Raw genomic sequence first — 18686 nt, 5'->3', positions numbered from 1 at the left:
CCGCTGAGGCCGGCCGGCCCGACCCGGGGCTCCGGGCTTAGATCGCTGCGCTCCGCCGCCCCCGCCGCCGTCCGGGCGGGATCGGGCTGTGGTGCTCTGGGGGGGTGCGGGGAAAGGAATCCTGGGGATTCCTGCCCCCGCTTCGGCCCTCGGGGCCTCAGACTCAGGGAACTCGCTCATGGCTTTCTTGATGAAGAAGAAGAAGTTTAAATTCCAAACCACTTTCACCCTGGAGGAGCTGACCGCGGTCCCCTTCGTGAACGGGGTGCTCTTCTGCAAGGTCCGGCTGCTGGACGGCGGGGATTTCGTCAGCCTGTCGTCCAGGTAGGAGCCGGGGCGTCGCGCCTGCGGGGGGGGTGACGAGCACATCTGGCCGCCTGGCAAGTGTGGAAGCACCCCGTGGGGCCGGGAGAACCCAGGGGATTACGTGTGTCTGCGGCGCGTTTGCGCACGGCAGGACTGGGCCCGAGGGAGCTGGCAGCGTGCCGGGCTCCCCGGTCTGCAGGTGACCGGCCCGGTACCTGGGGGCCTGTTCTTGCGGCCTCCCCTTTCAGCGTCCCTGCAGGCTGGCATGTGGAGCCTGGCGGAGACTTGTGCCTTGAGGGGGTGAGTAGGGATGTTCCAGGCCACTTTGCGCCAGCCGGCCCCTTGGGCTGTCATAGGATTTGGAGCCTGGGCCTGCCACGGGTTCTCTGGGACTCCCAGTCATTCCCAGGTCTGGCTGGAAGGAGGTGGCTGGATCTTGGCCTACCCAGCCCCCTGGAGTGACTGTCCTCCTCTGGCTGGAGCTGGCCTGCTTTGCATTGCAAATGTCCTTGCCGGGCTGCTGCCCTCTCTGAAAGAGGCTCCGTTGAGCTTGGTTTTGTGTTCCCCGCATCCTGGCAGGTTCAGCTGCCCAGCTTATTGCTGAATGCAACTGAGTTCCCAGGCCGTCCCTCACTGGCTGGGCCCACCTAGGGTCACAGGGTCCTGGCCTGCTGTCCCACAGATGGGGCTGCGGATCCTGGTCCTGCTCCTTTCTGGGCCTTCGCTTCCTCTTCTGGAAAGTGGGCCTAACACAGGTCTCTGTGTCCGAGTTGTGCTGGAACGCGGGGCAGGGCCTGGCCCAGCGCCTGGGGCCCGCTGCTCCCCCCCGCGGTCTGCTCTTTGCTCCTCAGCCTCCTTGTGGGCCCAGTCAGCCTGAGCTGCTTCCCTGTTCTTAGAGGGGACGTGTGACCGATGGAGAAACTGAGGCCCCAAAGAGGAAGGAAGCGGCGTGCCAGGGCCTCGAAGGAGGCTGTGATTGGCTGAACGTGGTCGGTTTGGAGACCTGTGGGATGAATCTGGAGGCCGAGTGCCCTGCCGGGAGGAGGGGCAGGGAGAAGAGCTGCACTGGCTAGCCCAGATTCAGGAGTCTCGGGTGTGGACAGGGTGGGGTGTCTTTCCAGTGCCCTGGCTCCCTGTTCTGCAGGGGGCTGCTTATCTGAGGAATGCGGACAAGGGCTGCCCCTTGTGGCGGGGGCGGTGGCCGTCCTTGGTTGCCTGGGAGGCCTGTGACCTGCGGCCACCCACAGAGGCCTGAGGCTTGGGAGAGATGGCTGTGCTCAGAGCTGGGGCCTGGAGCCGGCCCCTCCCTGGCTGGTGACACGGGGCGAGTTACCTGAGCTCTCTGATGGCGCGATGTGGCCGCCACGCTCCCGTTCTACCAGCCCCTCTCACTCACCGTGACCCTTGACTGTGCTACGGTGCAGGAGGGCAAGTGGGGTCCCCAGGGTCAGTCCCCATTTTGCAGAGCTGGAAACGGAGGTTCAGAGAGGGAGTGATCTGCCCGAGTTAGTGTAGTGGAGCCCAAATTCAAGCTCAGGATGTGCTTTTCTCTTTCATTTTTGGTTTTTATTTTGAGTAGGGATTTCACTCTGTTGCTCAGGCTGGAGTGCAGTGGCACAATCACGGCTCCCTGCAGGCTCAGGCGCAGGCAATCCTACCACTTTAGCCTCCTGAGTCGCTGGGACTGCAGGCCTGTGCCGCCGCGCCTGGCCAATTTTTGATTTTTTTTGTAGAGACAGGGTCTCCCTGTGTGGCCCAGGCTGGTCTCAAACTCCTGGGCTCAAGCAGTCCTCCCGCCTCTGTCTCCCTGAGTGCTGGGGTCACTGGCATGAGCCGCCACACCTGTCCAGGATGTGCCTTTAACCACCACCTTCCACCACCTTCTTGTGTTCCTGAGCCTCGGTTTTCTCTTCCGTGAAGTGGGGAAGTCACACCTGCCTGGAGGGTCGTGAGGGGAAAGCCCCAGGGTGTGTCTGTGTCTGGTGTAGGTAGGTTGCTGCAGTCGCTGTGGTTACTGTGGGCAGAGGGGCCCAGGCCCCAGCCCCTCCCAGGTCTCACCACCTGTATTGACTCAGCAGGGGGGCCGGCATTTGAGTTGGCGTGGGGACAGGGTCTTGGGTCTCACCGAGGAATTGATACTGAGCCTCAGGCTGAGATCTTGCATGATCTCCCGACTCTGGAGCCGCTGCCACCCTGCCTGTTGGCCTTTCCATTGCCCTAAACCTGCGCCCTCGTCCGGGAAAGTCTGGAAAGTTCCAGGTCTCAGCCCACAGGGTCTGGATTTCCCCTCTGTTTTCCCTTCTTCCCCCTGGCAAGGAGCCTTGGTTTCCCTGAACCCAGCTGAGCCCAGGTAATCTTTCCCAGCTCTCGGCCCCTGGATGGAACCTGAGTGGGGCTGAGGAGAAAGGCAGTGGCATTGAGCCACCCCAGAGCTGGGCACTTAGTGGCTGCTGGAGACCTGCTTGCAGATGCAGCTGGAGAGAGCAGACGGTGACATTGGAGCCGGAAGCCGCTGGAGAGCCGCTTTGGCTTTTGCTGGATTTTCGCCCAGCACATGGAGGTTCCTGGGTCCCTGCTTCCTCCATCCCCACCTCACCCACCCTGGTCTGCAACCTGGATGCCCTGGCTGACAGCCTGCCCCTCCATGCAGCCAAGGCGCCATTGCTTTTAATTTGGGAGGGGGTCTGGGGAGACTAGACCTGGTTAGATCCTAGGCCCAGATCCAGTAGCATGTTCCCCTATTCCCAAGACCCCTGAGATGACCCAGAGACCTGGCGGTGTCAGCAGGAAGCAGACCAAGGCCCCACCTCTGCAGCACCGCCCTCCTAGCTGGAGTGTTTCCCTGTGTTTTGGGTGCCTTGGCAACAGCTGGTACAAAGCTCGCCTGACCTAATTTGAGCAGGTAGAACAGGTGGTTTGTCGGGCTGTTCCTCAGCTCCTCTCTTGGAGCCTCCTTGAGAACAGCCCTCATAGTGGCCATGTTCTGGGGGCCCGTGCTGTGTGCCAGGTACAGTGCTGAGTGTTTTGCAAGTGGTATTTCTTTTTTTTTTTTTTTGAGCTGGAGTCTCTGTTGCCCAGACTCCCGGCCACTGCAGCCTCAGCTTGCTGGGCTCCAGCGATCCTTCCGCCTCAGCCTTCCAAGTAGCTGAAACTACAGGTGTGTGCTACCACACCAGGCTAATTTTTTGATTTATTGTAGAGATGAGGTCTCACCAAGTTGCCCAGGCGGGTCTCGAACCTGTGGGCTCAGGCAGTCCACTCACCTCAGCCTCCCAAGGCGCGGGATTACAGGCTGAACCACCGAGTCCGGCTTGCAAGTGGTATTTCTATCGATCCTCTCCACTGTCCAGAGAAGCACTGAGGACAGAGAGGTGAAGCCATGTGCCAGAGGTCTCCCAGTGGTAGACGACAATTTGGAATTTTTTTTTTGAGTCGGGGTCTCATTCTGTTGCCTAGGCTGGAGTGCAGTGGCAGGATCACGATAATCACAGCTCATTGCAGCCTTGCCCTCCTGGGCGCAGGCGATCCTTCCGCCTCAGCCTCCCAAGTAGCGGGGACTACAGGCACGTGCCACCATGTGACAGTTGGGAAGTTGATGCCTGTATTATGGGTCAAACCACCTTTGATGGTACACTTATTGTATGCCAGGGACTTGCTGAACATCCAGTCCCTGCCACCCCCCATGGACTGATGGCATTACCCCACTCCCAGATGAGGAAATGGGGTCAGGACCCTGCAGTGACTGGGCTGTGCTGCTCCGCAGGGAGTAGCAGAGATGTGTTTTTAATTTGAGCAGGTTCAACTCCAGAGCCCTATCCCGCCTCGATGGCGATGGGTTGCACCCTGTGACATCCCCAGGCGTCTGTAAAAAGTTCCTTTCAGTGGATCAGGTGGGGCGAGAAAGTCCAGAGCTGGGTAATTAGGAGATACCCTGCCAGGTCTTGTGGGGTCCAAGGAAAAGAGTCCCAGGACCATAAGGCAGGGCTGAAGTCACTGTCAGGGACTTGGGGCTGGGCCAGGCTGGCACCGTGGCACAGTGAGCATTTGCCGAGGTCTCTGCCCAGAGGCCTCCCTGTGGGCGTATCCACATGGCATCTGGAAGGGTTTCCCCTGGGGTTCCGAGAGGGATGCAGAGGTCCCAGCCAAATCTCGCAAGTCAGGAAGCAGCCAGGCTGTCCAAGGCAGCCCTCAGGCAGGAAGAATCCCGAACACCCCAGGAGGTCTCTGCTCGCAGCTGGCACCGTTCCTGTGACCTGCCCATGCACATGGCTGGTGGTGCCAGGAGAGGGAGTGCGAGGGAGACCCTGACTTACCCCACTGCATGGGCTCTCTTGCTGTGTTGTTGACAGAGAGCATTTCCTCAGCCGACACAGGGGGCAACTGAGCCCAGCACAGAGGAATGACTGGCAAGGCCACTTCTGAGGAGGCGCTAATGGCATAGCGGGGCGGACTCTGGGCTGCCCTTAACCTCTGTCCTCTGTGTCTTAGTGCCCCTCTTTGCACGAGGGAGGCAGGCGGGGCCAGAAGGAGAGGGAGTGCCTCTGGGGTCTCCTGATCAGTCCTGCCAGGCTTCTGAGAGGCAGGCTGTGACCCAAGAGGCTCCACCCCCAGCCTTCCTTTTTTTTTTTTGAGCTGGAGTCTCACTCTGCCACCCAGGCCGAAGGGCAGTGGCATGCTCACAGCCACCCCAATGTCGACCTGCTAAGCGCCGGTGATCGTTCTGCCGCAGCCTTCCGAGTAGCTGAAACCGTAGTCATATGTCACCACAACAGGCTAATTTTTTATTTATTGTAGAGACGAAGTCTCACCAGGTTGCCTGAGCTGGTCTTGAACCCATGGGCTCAGGCAGTCCACTTGCCTCGGCCTCCCAGAGTGCTGGGATGACAGGCTGAGCCACTGAGCCTGGCCCAGCCTTCCTTTTGTGGCAGCCATGGATCCTCAGGTGACTTTGGTGGGATTTTTGTCTGGGGAGCCGTTGAAAGAGCACGTGACTGCTCGCTACACAGGCACTGCCTACCTTCCTTGGGCGGGACCTCCTGCCACAGGGTGAGCACCCTCAGGGGCGTGTGGGACTCAGTGTGAAGAGGGCGCTGCATCTGGACTGCACCAGGCCCCGTCCCTGGGGAGGTGAGCTGGCTGGCTTTCCTCATGCTTCCCACACTCTTGGCCAGTCCCTTGCCTGCCCTCCTGGGAAAAGGCTGCGGAATGCCACTCCAGTCCTCCGCCCTGCGAGGCTTGCTGTTGGGCAGATGGAGTGGACCCGCAGTTCTGTCCCTTGGAGCTGGGGGCTGGGCTGTGGAGGTACCGTGGGCCCCTTGGGTGGGCAGGGCGTCCACTTTCCTTCACAGAGGCACTCTAGAGGCTGAGCGCACCGGGGAGGGAGGAGCAGGTGCAGGCCCTCGCTCCTGTTCTGCTCTCACTGGGCCCCACCTGGTCCTGGCCTCTGGAGGTGAATGAGACCACACAGGCCTGCTCCCATGGGGCTCCTGGTTAGGTGGGATCAGGGATCCTGGTGGGCATCATGGAAACTTCAGCATCTGGCAGGTCTGGAGCAGGTGCTCCTGGGCCCATCAGACCCCAGGAGACCCCCCCGGAGGCATTTCCGTCCGGGCAGCTACTTGACAGGTGTTGACTGGGGGGCCCCCCTCGAGGCTGGGCGTGGCCCTTGCCCACATGGGGCCCCCTTCATCCAGATAGGAAGGGCTTCCCTAAGGAAGCGACCCTTCTTGGGACCTTGAAGGCCCAGGGGCAGTGGACTAGAAAAGTGCTGTCTGCCCCTGGAGTAGAGGCCTGGCCACAGGCGCTTGTTCCCTGTGGTCCCGGTGAGGGGCTGGCGTTGGTTGGGGTATGGGGAGGGGCAAGGGGGCATGAGTAGATGGAGTTGGCATATGCCGACTGGCCTGTTCCCGGCCTCGAGAGTCCTGCCCAGGGCGGGGGAGCCACGTGGCCTGCTTGCCTGCTAGAGTTGATGACTCTTGGCTGCCCAGGGAGAAGGTGTGAGGGGGTCTGACCTGCGCCCAGGGAGGGACAGGGGAGTTAGTTGGCAGGCAGGCTGGCCTCCTTGGCTGAGCAGTGGCAGGTGGAGGAGTGGGCAGACTGGAGAGAGGGTCGGCAGGCAGAGTGGACAAGTGGGCTTCCTTGGCCTAAAGGCCTGGCATCACCCTGGTGCTCAGTGGGTGTTAGAAGAGGATGTTTAGGGAAGGGCTTGGTGCACAGTGGCCAAGTAGAGCCAGGGTTTGTCGACCCCTGCAGTGCTCCAGTCACTAAAACAAAAACATTTTTAAGAGCTGGGGTCTCGCTCTGTCATGCAGGCTGGAACGCAGTGGATCAATCATAGCTTGCTGCAGGCTCAAGCTCCTGGGCTTAGGCAGTCCCTCTGAGTAACTGGGACTATAGGTGTGTACCACTACACCTGGCTAATTTTTATATTTTTTGCAGAAATGAGGCCTTCCTATGTTGCCCAGTCTAGGGCCAGTAGTTTTTTTGTTGTTGTTGGCCAGAGAAACAATTGACAAGAAAATTTAGTTATTTCTGTGGCATACAACAACTTAACATAATGATTATTATTACTGATAACATATATTTAAGTGTGTCAATTGTCATACAAATTTGCAGTACATTCTAATAACACATGTAATTATAGTCCAAGAAAAGTTAAACATCCTTTTATATTTGACAATGTTTCCTGTATGATTTTTAATATGCCAATTACCCAAATATGTATTTTTTGGATTTCAAGAAATCTAACATATAAAAATTAATGAGATCAAAAAGACCGAGTTCAGAACTTGAAATTTTGATTTTGGAAAGTTTTCCGAATATCAAAAGTTGTAGGTTTTTTTGAGTCAGGATCTCACTCTGTCACCCAGACTGAAGTGCCTTGGTCCCAGCTACTTGCGAGGCTGAGGTGGAAGGAGTATCTGAACCCAGAAACCTGAGGCAGTCGTAAGCTATGATTGTACCACTGCACTCCGCCGGCTGGTTCCAGGAGTTTTTGATCACATAAAAATCTGGACTTTCAGTTTCCTTTAAGCTGGAAGGTCTGACGACAGTGCTGTGTGACAGAACTTGGTCAAGGGGCCCCGTCGCGGCTTCTCCTCGTGGGCTGCCTCCTCACACTCCCTTTACAGCATGCATGTCCTTGGATCCCCAGTGTGGTCTGCCCCCTTGGTTTCACTTAGGCCAGCCTGACCCCAGCCACCTGTGGAAGGCCCTCTGTGTGCAGGCTGGGGGCAGCAGCGGCAGAGGGGTCTGTGGGGAGAAGCCCTACTGGCACGAGAAATAGGCAAGGCCAGGCTGTGGTACCAGGCCAGCTGCTGGCTCCTGTGAGGTCAGACTAGCTGCCCATGGCTGGGGGAAGCCTGAAGCTGGCCTGCCTGTGTCCGGCCTTGGTTTCTGCGGCTTGGACCTGGCCTTTGCTGCCAGCGGGCACACCATTGGCAGGTGCCACCCTGGCAGCCCCTGTTGCCTTGCCCGCCAGCCTGGCAGCAGCCCTGACCTGAGATGACCTGGTTCTGTGGAGCCAGGCTGTTCCCCGAGGCCTGCTTCTCACTTCAAGCTCTGTCCTGGGAACTGCTCTTGGCCAGGGCTTCTCAGCAGCAACCACAACATCAGGTGCCTGTGGGCCCTGCTTGCCCTGAGGGTGGCCGGTGGCCCTGAGTGCCTTTGTTTTTTTTTTTTTAGTTGGGGGTCTCATTTTGTTGCCCAGTGCAATAGCACAATCACGGCTCACTGAAGCCTCGACCTCCTGGGCTCAGACGATCCTCCCGCCTCAGCCCCCTGAGTAGCTGAGACTACAGGCATGCACCACCTCACCCAGCTAATTTTTGACTTTTTTGGTAGAGATGAGATTTTGCTGTGTTGCCTAGGCTGGTCTCGAACTCCTGGGCTCAAGCAGTCCTCCACCTTCATCTCCTAAAGTGCTGAGATTGCAGCTGTCAGCCACCACGTCTTCTCCCCCCAGTGCCTTTGAACCCTGTTTTTTCAGTACCTGGCAGTCCTGATTTGCACTTGGGGGGCCCTGCTTGCCTTGGGATGGCGGCTGGCAATGAGCCTCAGTCCATCCTAGGGACTTGGTGTGTGGCGTCTGGTGACTGCCCTGTGCTGACCCTACAGTCACTTCCCTGCTGCCTGGGACAGGCAGTAATACCCGTGGCCACCAGTTGAGATTTATCCTCATCTCATCGGGGAGGCATGGGCTTAAGGAAGGTTTAAGCAGGGGAGAGACAACAGTTTGCTTAGAAAGAGACCTGGAACCAACCCCAGAATGGGGAGACAGTGTTGCTCTTTGTGATCTACCTCCCCTGGCAAATGCTTTGGATTGTAAGGCCACCAGGCCTGCCCTCAGGACTCTAGATGTGCTCTGTAGCCTGCCAGCCACCCCTGGGCCTGCTGGCTCCCATGAGGCCAGGCTGCTGTTGGTGGCTTGGTACGTAAGACCTGCAGCTGCCCAGCCCATGACTGTGCTTGGTCTGCATGGAGCTGTGGTTGAAAACTTGTGGTCTTTGCCCTGAGCCTCTTTTGGCGCCCAGGGCTATAAGAGCTGTCACACGCAGGCCTGAAGCTGCCTGCACCCCATCCTGCCCAGATGCTGCCTGAGAGCTCCAGCCTGCAGCCAGCTCGTGTTGGTTGGAAGAAGAGCTCTGCCAGAGGCTTTCTCCTGCTTGGCTCTACCTCCCCTCCCCTTCCCAGGCCAGGGGAGACATTCTGTCTTGCCTCTGCCACATGCTGCCTATGTGACCTGGGGTGAGGGACTTAGGCCCTGCACCTCAGTCACCCTCCCAGGAAGCAGGAGGTGGGTGCCTCCTGGTGCTTGCCCCCCATCTTCTGGGAGGCAGGTGAGATGATGCTTGTCAGCATCTGGCTCAACTCCCAGCGCTCGGTGGACACACTGTATATGCTGCAGCCTGTCCTATCCCCGGACTCAGTCCTGGCCGTGGCCAGATGGTGCACCCCGTTCGCACCTCTGTGGCAGGTGGCACTCCCCTGTGGGCCGGGACTGATGGGTGCTGTAAGAGGGGGTGCTTCCCGTTCCGGACTCCCAGAGGGGAGCAGGTGGGGAGCGCACCTGGTGTCTGCTCTGCATGCTTGCTTGTCCCTGTTGGCCTTCGCCTGCCCCTGGGGAGGGAGCCAATGCGAGCTGGAGGGCTCCTGCCGGGTGGGGCTGAGGGAAGGGCCCTGGGCTCAGCCCCTTGGGACCCACTCTGGCGGGCAGAAGACAGCCTCCGCAGCACAGCTCCCACAGATTCTGTCAGGCTGCTGGCCGGCAGGGGACTGGTGAGACAGCCCGGGCCCCTGGGCAGGAGGCCCTGTCACTCCGGCTTCCTGTAGCTCCCGCTTTTCCTGGCCCTTCTGGTCTCCGTGCCCTTTCCTCGAGCTCCCTGTCTCCCTTCCTCCACTCATGAACTCCTGCTCAGCCCAAGAGCCACCTTCTCCAGGAAGCCTCTCCTGGCCTCGTTTGGCCTTGCTCACTCGCTGTGGGCCCTCATCTCAGGGCACTGCGATCCTTCCGTGGCTCTAGCACCTCTCCCAGACGTGGCCCGCAGTGGGCAGAAGTGGCCTTTGCTGCCTCTCAGTGCTGGGGCTTGGTGCTGCCCTGGTGCTGGGACTTTTCTCCTCTGGCTCTGAACCACTGTGAGTGCTGGTGCTGAACCCCATGGTGGCCACTGCCAGATGCTGGACCCAGCTCACCTCCCATCCCCCCACATGCCCCGGGTGTCAGTCTGTGTCAGGAGCGGCCCTCGCCTGCATGCCAGGCAGCTGGGTGCTGCCAGGGGCTCAGAGGCTGCAACTGAGAGGCCTTGATGGGACATGCTGGCTGTTGGGTGGACCCCTCTGCTGGGGGTAGGATGCGCATCAGAAGGGACTGAGCCTGCCTCTGAGCTCTGCAGTTAGACCTTGGCAGCTGCTCAGCTGCCCTGTGACCATGGCTGAGGGCCTTGTCCTCTCAGCCTCAGCTTCTTCCTTCATCAGATGGGGGTGCCCACATGGGAGCAGGCGGGCCACTTGCTCAGCGCAGGCTCAGCACCTGGCAGCTAAAGACTGGCCCTGCCAAGGGAGGAGGTGCACAACCTGGTGCTCTGGGTGGCGGAAGTGGGGTCCCCTCCCTGCCCACCACTTCCTCTGTTAGCATCTAGACTCTGGACTCTGCAGACGTTTGGGGGAGCACACCTGTGGCTCCCCGCTCCCTCATCGCCCACCCAGTCACTCTGTGACCCTTTCTGGGTACCTTCTGCATGTGGAACTGAGGCAGGGCCCCATCTGGGGGAAGGTGCACCAATCAGTGCTGTGGCCTGGGCCCTGAGGAAAGGAGGCTGGGCTCCGACCCAGGTGGGTGTAGAAGAGCAGCCCAGGAGAGGGGTGGCAGGGCCAGGCGTGCCCATCAGGGGAGAATCAGGGGCCTTCGGGGGCCTTCGGGTGGGGGCGATCATGGGGAGGGGCGTGGGCTATGTCCACAGAGGGTGTGGTTCCGAGTCAGATAGGCATGTCAGAACCAGCAAGGGCAGTGATGGGCTTGACCGAGGCTCCAGGCTACAGCGAGCAGGTGACTGTCAGCTGAGAAGGATGGCTTTGCACCTGTCATCATGGGACGGTTCAAAACACAACTTGAGGCCTGCCATGCGGTGCGGGGGAGGAACCTGCTGCCGCTTCTCACAGCCAGAACCAGCCTTGCATCCAGCGCCCAGCAAAGGGCACTAAGACAGGTGGACGATGGCATTTATATAAGGCTCAGAAGTGCTCTGATATGAGTCAGGGCGATGGTGTCTTTGTTGGGTGGCAGTCCTACCTGGAAGGGGCTTCTAGGGGCCTGTGGTGTTCAGCTTCCCGGGACTGGCTTCTCTCTGAGAATCTGCAGATTCTGCATGTCTTTGCCAGAAACAAGCCTTGAAATGCCCACATCTTTGAGTGGCACTAGGTGAATGCCAAAGTCCTCTAGATAAAACTGAGACACCTTTTGGGGTGCCTGGAAGCCTGGGGGAGGTCCTCAGGTTTTACCCCAGCTCTCTGGTGGGAAAACTCCTCCCTGATAACCATCGCCCTGTGTCCACACCTTGGTAGCTGTGAACAGTCTTCTCTTTCCTCCTGCAGCCCCAGCAGAGCCTGGAGGGCATTGGGGCTTGGCAGTTCAGAGGAAGAGCGGGCTCCCAAGCCTGCCAACCCACTGGATCTCTCTGAGCCTTGCTTTCCTCATCTGTGAAATGGGGTAATAAGCTCTTCTGATGCTTGGGTGAAATGGGCTTATGCCTCTTGTGTGTGCATCATAGCTCCTGGCATGTAACACAGGCCCAGAAAAAGCTGGCAGTGTTGGCATTAATCCAGGGCAATTATTGGAAGGGCCCGGGGCAGGAGCAAAAAGGGAAGGTCCACGTTCCCCCCTCCCTCCTTGTCACTGTTTCCCTTCTTCTCTTCCTGCGGAGCAAACATTTGTGGTTAGAACCAGGTCACTGCCCTCAAGCCAGGGAGACTGTTAGGCACATCCATCTCCAGGGGAGGGCTGAGCTCGGTGGGGGAGGGGGCATCACCACCACACCTGCCCTGGCCCTGAACCCTCGCTTTGCGACCCGACCTGGGCTGCAGGAGCTCCTAAGGGTTTTGTGTCGGCAGGGAGAAGCATCACAGCTGGACCTGGTGAGCATGGCCACACCCGCTGGGGAGGTAGGAAGACCGGCCGGCTTGTTGGGATGTAGCCCCCTGTCCCATGCAGGCCTGGCTCGTAGCGAGTGCTCAGTAAGCGTGTGCAGAGTCAGTGAATGATGGTGGTGTGGATGGATCTGAGGTTGGTCCATGAGTCTGCGGAGAATCAGGTGTTGGGGGAGGTGCAGTCCGGTGAGTCGGGGCCTTGTGGTCCTCCTGCCCCTGAGCCCTTGGTCCTGTGGCTGGAATCTCGGGGAGCTGCAGAAGACTGCTGGGAAAAAAGGTTGAATCTGTGTTGGGCTGGGAGGAAGAGGAACCCTGGTGAAATGGTTTCTGATTATCCCCCTGTCGCCTCAGAGGGACAGGGAGCCACAGGAAATACTGCATGGTACAGTGGGAACACCCAGGTGGCAGATCTAGCGGTGGCGATGAGCCCTGGCCCCTTGGACTCTGCAGGGAATGAGGCCTGACCCAAGCTGGGAAGCCCCTTCCCGGAGGTGGGGCAGCCCTTGTGGGAGCAGGATTGTGAAGGGCGCCCGTCAGTCATTTTGGACTTAGCGACCTGCTGTGTGCCCAGCACCATCCGCAGGACAGGGGACGGCACAGAGGTTCCGAGGCAGGAGCATAGGAGCCGGGCCCGGAAGCGGAAGCCTGCAGGGTGTAGAGGGTGCCCTTGGATGGGCTTGAACAGAGGGTGGGGGTTCAGAGGACAGAGGCGGCCCCATGAGTCGAGTCCAGACTTGTTCGAGGAACTGGGTCCCAGGGATGGGAGATCCTCCCTCCTGTCTCTTTCCTGCCTCCTCCAGTGAATTAAACCCCACCCAGGAGTGAGTCAGCCAGGAGCAGCTCAGGCATGCCTAGGCCACCTAATGATCCACCTCCTTGAACGTCCTCGCCGAGTGTAAGACCTGGGGAAGCTGGACACAGTGGCTCACGCCTGTGGTCCCAGCCCCTCTGGAGGCTGGGGTGGGAGGATCGTTTGAGCCCAGGAATTTGGGACCAACCTGGGCAAAACCGTGAGACCTTGTCTAAAAAAAGTGACCTGGGGAAACGTGCTGATTCATGGTCCTGGGGTGGAGAAGGGGATGGGAGCTGGATCAGGGGCTCTGCATGCCTGACCTCTTGCTGACCGTCGGCTAGAGGAGAGCTTGGGGTCCCTCCTGCAGTTATTTCTTGGGTCTAGTCCCATTCATTGTGGGTGCCCTCTGTGTGTGTGCCGGGCCCTATGGCAGCTTGTGAGACAGGATCTGGGCGGTGACAGGCCCAGTGAGGCCAGGTGTCCAGTGGTCAAGGCGGAGTCTGGCCTCGAGCCCCGGTCTTTCTGCTTCCCCATGCTCACGGGCAGGCCTGCTGGGAGTCTGGCAGGCACAGGAGGGGAAGTCCCCTGAGTGCAACCAGCCCTCTGTGTTGGCTGTGGCCATGGGTCCTGGGGAGGGGAAGTTGCTGCCACAGCCCAGTGCCGGCTGTGTCTTCTGGACTGGAATTTCTGGGGCCTCCATCCTCGCCCAGCCCTGGCATGGGAGCCCAGCTTGGGGTCAGACTGCTGTGAGTTCAGATCACAGCCCCCTCCTGACAGGGAGACTTTGGACGGGTTGTGCCTGCTTTGGGCCTCGGTTTCTTGCCTGTGACAAGGATGGTAGGGACAATGGAACCCATCTCCTAGGGCTCAGCTGTGGATCCCGGAGGTCAAGCACATCACAGTGAGACCTGGGTGAGGGTGGCCATACCCATCATGGATGCAGGCAGGACCCAAGCCGGCTTGTTTAGGTATATCCCCAGTGTCCCACGCAGGCCTGGCTCATAGCAAGTGCTCAGTAAACAAGTGTGGAGTCAGAGTCAGTGAATGACAGAGGCGTGGATTGATCCAGGGTTGGGGTTGGTCAGCTTGTCTCAGCACCCGACGTGTAGCAGGTGTTCAGGAGGTGGGAGGCTGCTCTTAGAAACTTGGCAGGGCCTGCCTGCTAGGGAGCATTTTCCCACTTCTCCCTTCAACCCTGGATTGACCTAACTTGGTCCCCAACACTAGCAGTTCTTGACAGGCTTGGTCCAGAACCACACCTCATTAATCCATGCTTTGACCCAATAATTGTCTCTCCTTCAGCGTAAATCTGGTCTCAGAGCCTCCTCTTCCCTGGTACTGAGATTCTCAGTGAAGGGTCTGCCCACAGAGCACAGGGTCGTGTTGCTGGCGTGCTGGATGCTCATGCCAGAGTCCCCTGAGAGAGGCTGTGCTATCCTGGCAGATTGGGATCCTGCAAGATCAGAAGGTGGGGTAGGCTTCTGAAGGGGGGCCTGGAAATGCGGGCCACCCGCTTCTGCGCTGGGTGCAGGGCACCTTTTCCCAGCTCTCTGCAGTGTGCATGGACCAGCACTTGGTCAGGGCCAACAGTGTCCTTTGGATCCCTTCGACAGCCTGCTCGCTCTTGGGCTGTAAGAGCAAGAGAGGGTGACGGTTGGCATCGACTGAGGGTGTCACTCACAAGGTGTTCGCCTGGCAGTAGTTCGAGCCACCTGCACAACCTGGCTGGTTGCAGAAGCAAAGCAGGGTGGCCACTTGCCTGTGTCCATGAAACAGGGATACCTGCACCTGCCTGCATGGGATTTTTTTTTTTTTTGAGATGAGGGTTTACTATGTTGCCCTGGCTGGTCTTGAACTCCTGGGCTCTGTGGGCAGACCCTGAGATCTGAGATACCACTGCACCCAGTTTGTGTAGGGTTTTGTGAAACCCAGTGTCAAGTGTACTTGCCTACTGAGCGGCAGGATGCAAACCCAAGTGTGTCTAACTTCAGAATCTTTTAACCCTGGCTCTACCCCAGTAAGCCTGAGTGACCTGGCTGTCCCCACTCCTTTTCCATCTTGGAGTCTCCGATGTCCCAGCGGGTTGGCCGGCCTGCTTGTTTGGGTCGCTGGTTGACGCCAGCCTCCACTGCCAACCCTGCCAGTCCCCAGCCACGTGTAGCATTCTCTTTGGCAGGGGAGTGAGGAAGGCGTCTTGGGCTGCCAGGTGGCTCCCCGGAGCACTCCAGTGTCAGGCAGAGTGGCTTGGCTTCTAGGAACTTCTTGTGGCCTCACTGTGGGAGGAGAGGCTGGTTATGCCAGGCCTGTGAGTTGCTTCCCCTGCGCTTCTGGCAGGAGCCACATTGTCTGGGCTGCCACGCTGGCTCTTCAGCCCCTGCACAGATGCCTTGCTGGTCCCTGGGCCAGGCCCCTCCCCAGACGGCCGTGCTTTCCTCTCTTTGGGGAAGCACAGGCAGATGTTGTTGATTTAAGTTGTTTCCTTATTAGACGTCTGCTCTCGGGCCTTGGGCTAGGTTTCATCAGCCGGGAGCCTTGACTGCGTCGCTGCAAGCTGCTCCTCCAGGAACCTGGTCAAGGCCTGGGAGAGCAGGCCCCACAGGAGTGGGTGTGGCCGAGGAGGACGGCAGGGTGGGGCTCACGTGCGCCTCTTGTTGTGGGGTGAATGGAAGGAATCCGGGCTGCCGTCCCAGAAACCCAGAGCACAGCGGGGCCCCACACGTCTCCCCGCTGGGCTGTCCCTTGGCTGGATGCCCAGTTCTGTAGCAGGATCACCTGGCAGCCCGCTTGGACTGCTCTTTGAAGGCCTGTAGCGTGCTTCTCAGCAGGGGTGATCTGGCACTGTCTGGAGACGTTTTGGCAATCCCACGTGGGGTCGTGCTGCTGGCAGGGTGCTGCTAGACAGCCTGCAGTGCGCAGGGCAGCCCCCACCAAGAGCAGCCCAGTCCGCCGAGTCTGCAGTCTGGCGGGGCCTGCTGGGAATCTTCACTTGTGACGAGCTGGTGGAGATCTTCATCTGAGGACGCCTGTCCTGCCAGGCCCCACACCCCTCCCTTTGCTGGTGAGGCTGAGAACCTGCCCCACCAGGCTGGGGCTCCATGCTGGGCGCCCCTCGGCAATGAGACGCATATCTCTGATACGTGCCCAGAAGGGTGAAGTGCTGAAGGTGGGCGTGAGGTCATGCTGGAGCTGCATGCTGTGGCCCTGTCACAGGGCTGGGCCGCCCCACTGGTATCTGGGGTTTCTTTCCCTGACTCTCTCCTGTGACAGTTGCTGGCCAGGCATGCACCCGCGCTCTGATGCGCGGATGAGGCTCCGATGGGCCCTCTGGTCCCTGTGCGTGGTCACCCCGGGGGCCTGGCAGCCTGTGGCCAGGAGAGGCTCCCCCAGCACTGTGGCTCTGCCCTGTCTCCCTAGTGATGGAAACCTGGGTGGCCACAGCTTTGGGATCTTGTTGCACTGACTGGGCCGAGATGCCGCGCCAGGCCCAGGCGGTGCTAGGGAGGTGGCAGCAAGCCCACCTTGGGGAACCTGGGAGCTCAGCTTCCGGCTCCTGCCGGGAGCCCTGGATTTCACCATCCTCCACCTAGTGGAGGACAGTGGCGCACTCAGCCTGGCTTGTGGCCCTTCACAGCCTCCGAGGCCTGGCCTGTCCGTCAGCTGCCAGTTGCTGGGAGTCTGGGGGCAGTGTTCCTCTTGCCCAGAGCGTTCACCTACCTTCCTGCTTTTTGAGGGGAGCAGCTTGGGGAAGGGGTGAAGGTTGGTCTTACTGACAGGCTGCCTCGGGCCAGACTTCAGGCCTGTCCCATCCCTCCAGACCTCAGTTTCTTTCTCCATTAAATGGGAGTGTTCTGGCACCTCATGGGACTGTGGTAGAATTCTGTTGGTCGTGAATATTCGCTCGTCCTACAGAACAAGTTCAATGCACAGCGATTGTTTTTCCCATGGATTGATTAAAGATGCGGCTGAGGGGGCCAGACACCAGAGGGAGGACAGAATGGCACCCGGCCCTGTTCTGGACTCTGGGTAGACAGGTGACAAGGAGGGGCTGTGGTCCCCATCTGCATAGGACCCGATGGCAGCTGACTGCCCTTCTTGGTTCCCTGATACACAGTGGGGCAGACGCTAGGAACTCGTGGCCATACCGATGCCTACAGGCAGAGTTCTACGCGCTCTCCTGCTGGCTGAGCAGAGGAGAAAGGAGCTGTGGCACCAGAGTCGTCCGGGTGGCCCATGCGGTGGGCGGATCACCCTTCTACAGACGAATAAGTTGACTTGCTGAGCGGGGCTCCGTGAGCGGCCCCACCCTCACTGTCCTGCCCTTCTCCTGCCTCTCCGGGGAGCCCCTTCCTGCCTGTGTCTTCCAGGACACAGGCAGTGTGCTGTCCTCACTGCCCAGGACATCCTTCTCCCCAGATCCTCACCCAGCTGACCTCAGCCTTGAGTCCCGGCTCTGACTTCCCCAGCGGGGAGCCTTCTGATTCCTGCCCCTGTCCAGTCCAGGTGCCTGTTCTCCCCAGTGCTCCCACGGCCTCCTCTGCTGCTTCAGAGTCTGGTGGCACTTGCTGGCCACTTCCTGTGTGGCACTTCCCCACAGCTGGGCTCCTCCAGGAGTTCTGCTCACTTGTGTCCCACACCCGCACCAGCGCTGTGGTCAGCCTGTGTGGATGTGTCAGGGAGGCCTGACTGGGATTTGGGACACAGGTCCCTGTGTCTCCCCACACTGTCTGATCAGCTTCCTGGGATAGGCCGCGGGTGGTTATGTTTTGGACTGGCCTTCCCGGGAGTTCTTCTGCCTGACTGAGGACACCTGCCCGGGGGGTGTGTCTATTTCAGGACAGCCCCAAAATAGCTGAATTTCCCACAGCCATGGCTACGGCGGTATAGTGGGTGGAGGGCTTGCCCTGCGTTGCTGAGATTTGCATGTCTAATTGTATATCTTAAAGCTAAAAATGAAACCCAGTCTCTGTAATTACCTGTCCCTGGCAGCGGGAAGCAGGGAAGCATGCCCTGAAACTGGAGCTGGGAAGGGCTGGCCAGCATCCTCTCTTCCCAAGGGGCACCCAGTCGCCCAGCGGGTCTCACGTACTGCGTGGGTGCCTGGTGGTGCCTGGGAGGGCACGTGTGTGCCCAGGCGTTGAGCCAGGTGGCTGAGGGTTCAAGTCCCTTCCGCCTGTTCCAGCCTTCCTGACCCAGGCCTGTTCTCATTTTCAACTTGAATTTCAATTCTGGAAACAATTTCTAGAAGAAAGTGGCCCTGGTAAGCCTACATCCCTACCTTGGTCAGACCTGTTCTGAGTGCTCTGCTTGCCTTCTGAAGACTCTCCCTTCATGCCAGTGTGAATGAACCACGTGGCCAGGGAGCCCAGAGACCAGGGCTCTGGGTCATCCTGGGTTAAAGCTGCTCTTTCTCTGGTCTTGGTTTTGCCACATTTACGTTTCGATTCTCCTGCCCGGTCCTGACCTCATGAGCAGGGCAGGCAGGAGGGGTGCGGTCTCATGTTTTTGGAGTAAGCATTGTATTGATAAGCGTTCTTCATGGCTTCTTTCATACTTTCCCTTTCCCCGAGACAGGCAGCTCGCTGTGCCTCCAGTCTGGTCACTGGGGATGTATGCAGGGCTGCTGCACACGGTGCCTGGCAGCCAGGCCCTGTCCTCCTGGCACCCACAGCCCGTCAGGGTCATGGCTGGCCATGGGTGGCGCTTGGTTTTCAGGGTTCTTAGCACCCTTCCGGGGCCTTCCAAGGACTAAAGTGGGGTATTTCCTAGAGTGGCCTTTCTGTCTCTGACCACATTGCAATCTCCAGGACTCCCAGAAGAGTTAATAACCTTCACTTAAGTGTGCTTTAAAACAAAATCCATGCCGGGCTCGGTGGCTCAGCCTGTAATCCCGTGCTTTGGGAGGCCGAGGTGAGTGGATTGCCTGAGCCCGCGGGTTCAAGACCCACCT

General features: G+C 59.2%; 1 protein-coding gene across 1 annotated transcript in view; it reads left to right on the top strand.

Moving 5' to 3' along the window:
* The first annotated feature begins 104 nt into the window (after positions 1-104).
* Positions 105-18686, top strand: part of FAM102A (family with sequence similarity 102 member A) — a 39405-nt gene continuing 20823 nt past the window's right edge. The window contains exon 1 of the mRNA XM_008049619.1: positions 105-324. Within this exon, the coding sequence (XP_008047810.1) occupies positions 179-324 (146 nt within the window). The 5' untranslated portion in view covers positions 105-178. The remainder of the gene's footprint in view (positions 325-18686) is intronic.

Source organism: Carlito syrichta, unplaced genomic scaffold (assembly GCF_000164805.1).
Source record: "Carlito syrichta isolate Samal-C Ts95f unplaced genomic scaffold, Tarsius_syrichta-2.0.1 Scaffold135850, whole genome shotgun sequence".
Taxonomy (NCBI): domain Eukaryota; kingdom Metazoa; phylum Chordata; class Mammalia; order Primates; family Tarsiidae; genus Carlito; species Carlito syrichta.
This window is presented reverse-complemented; position numbering and strand designations above follow the sequence as displayed.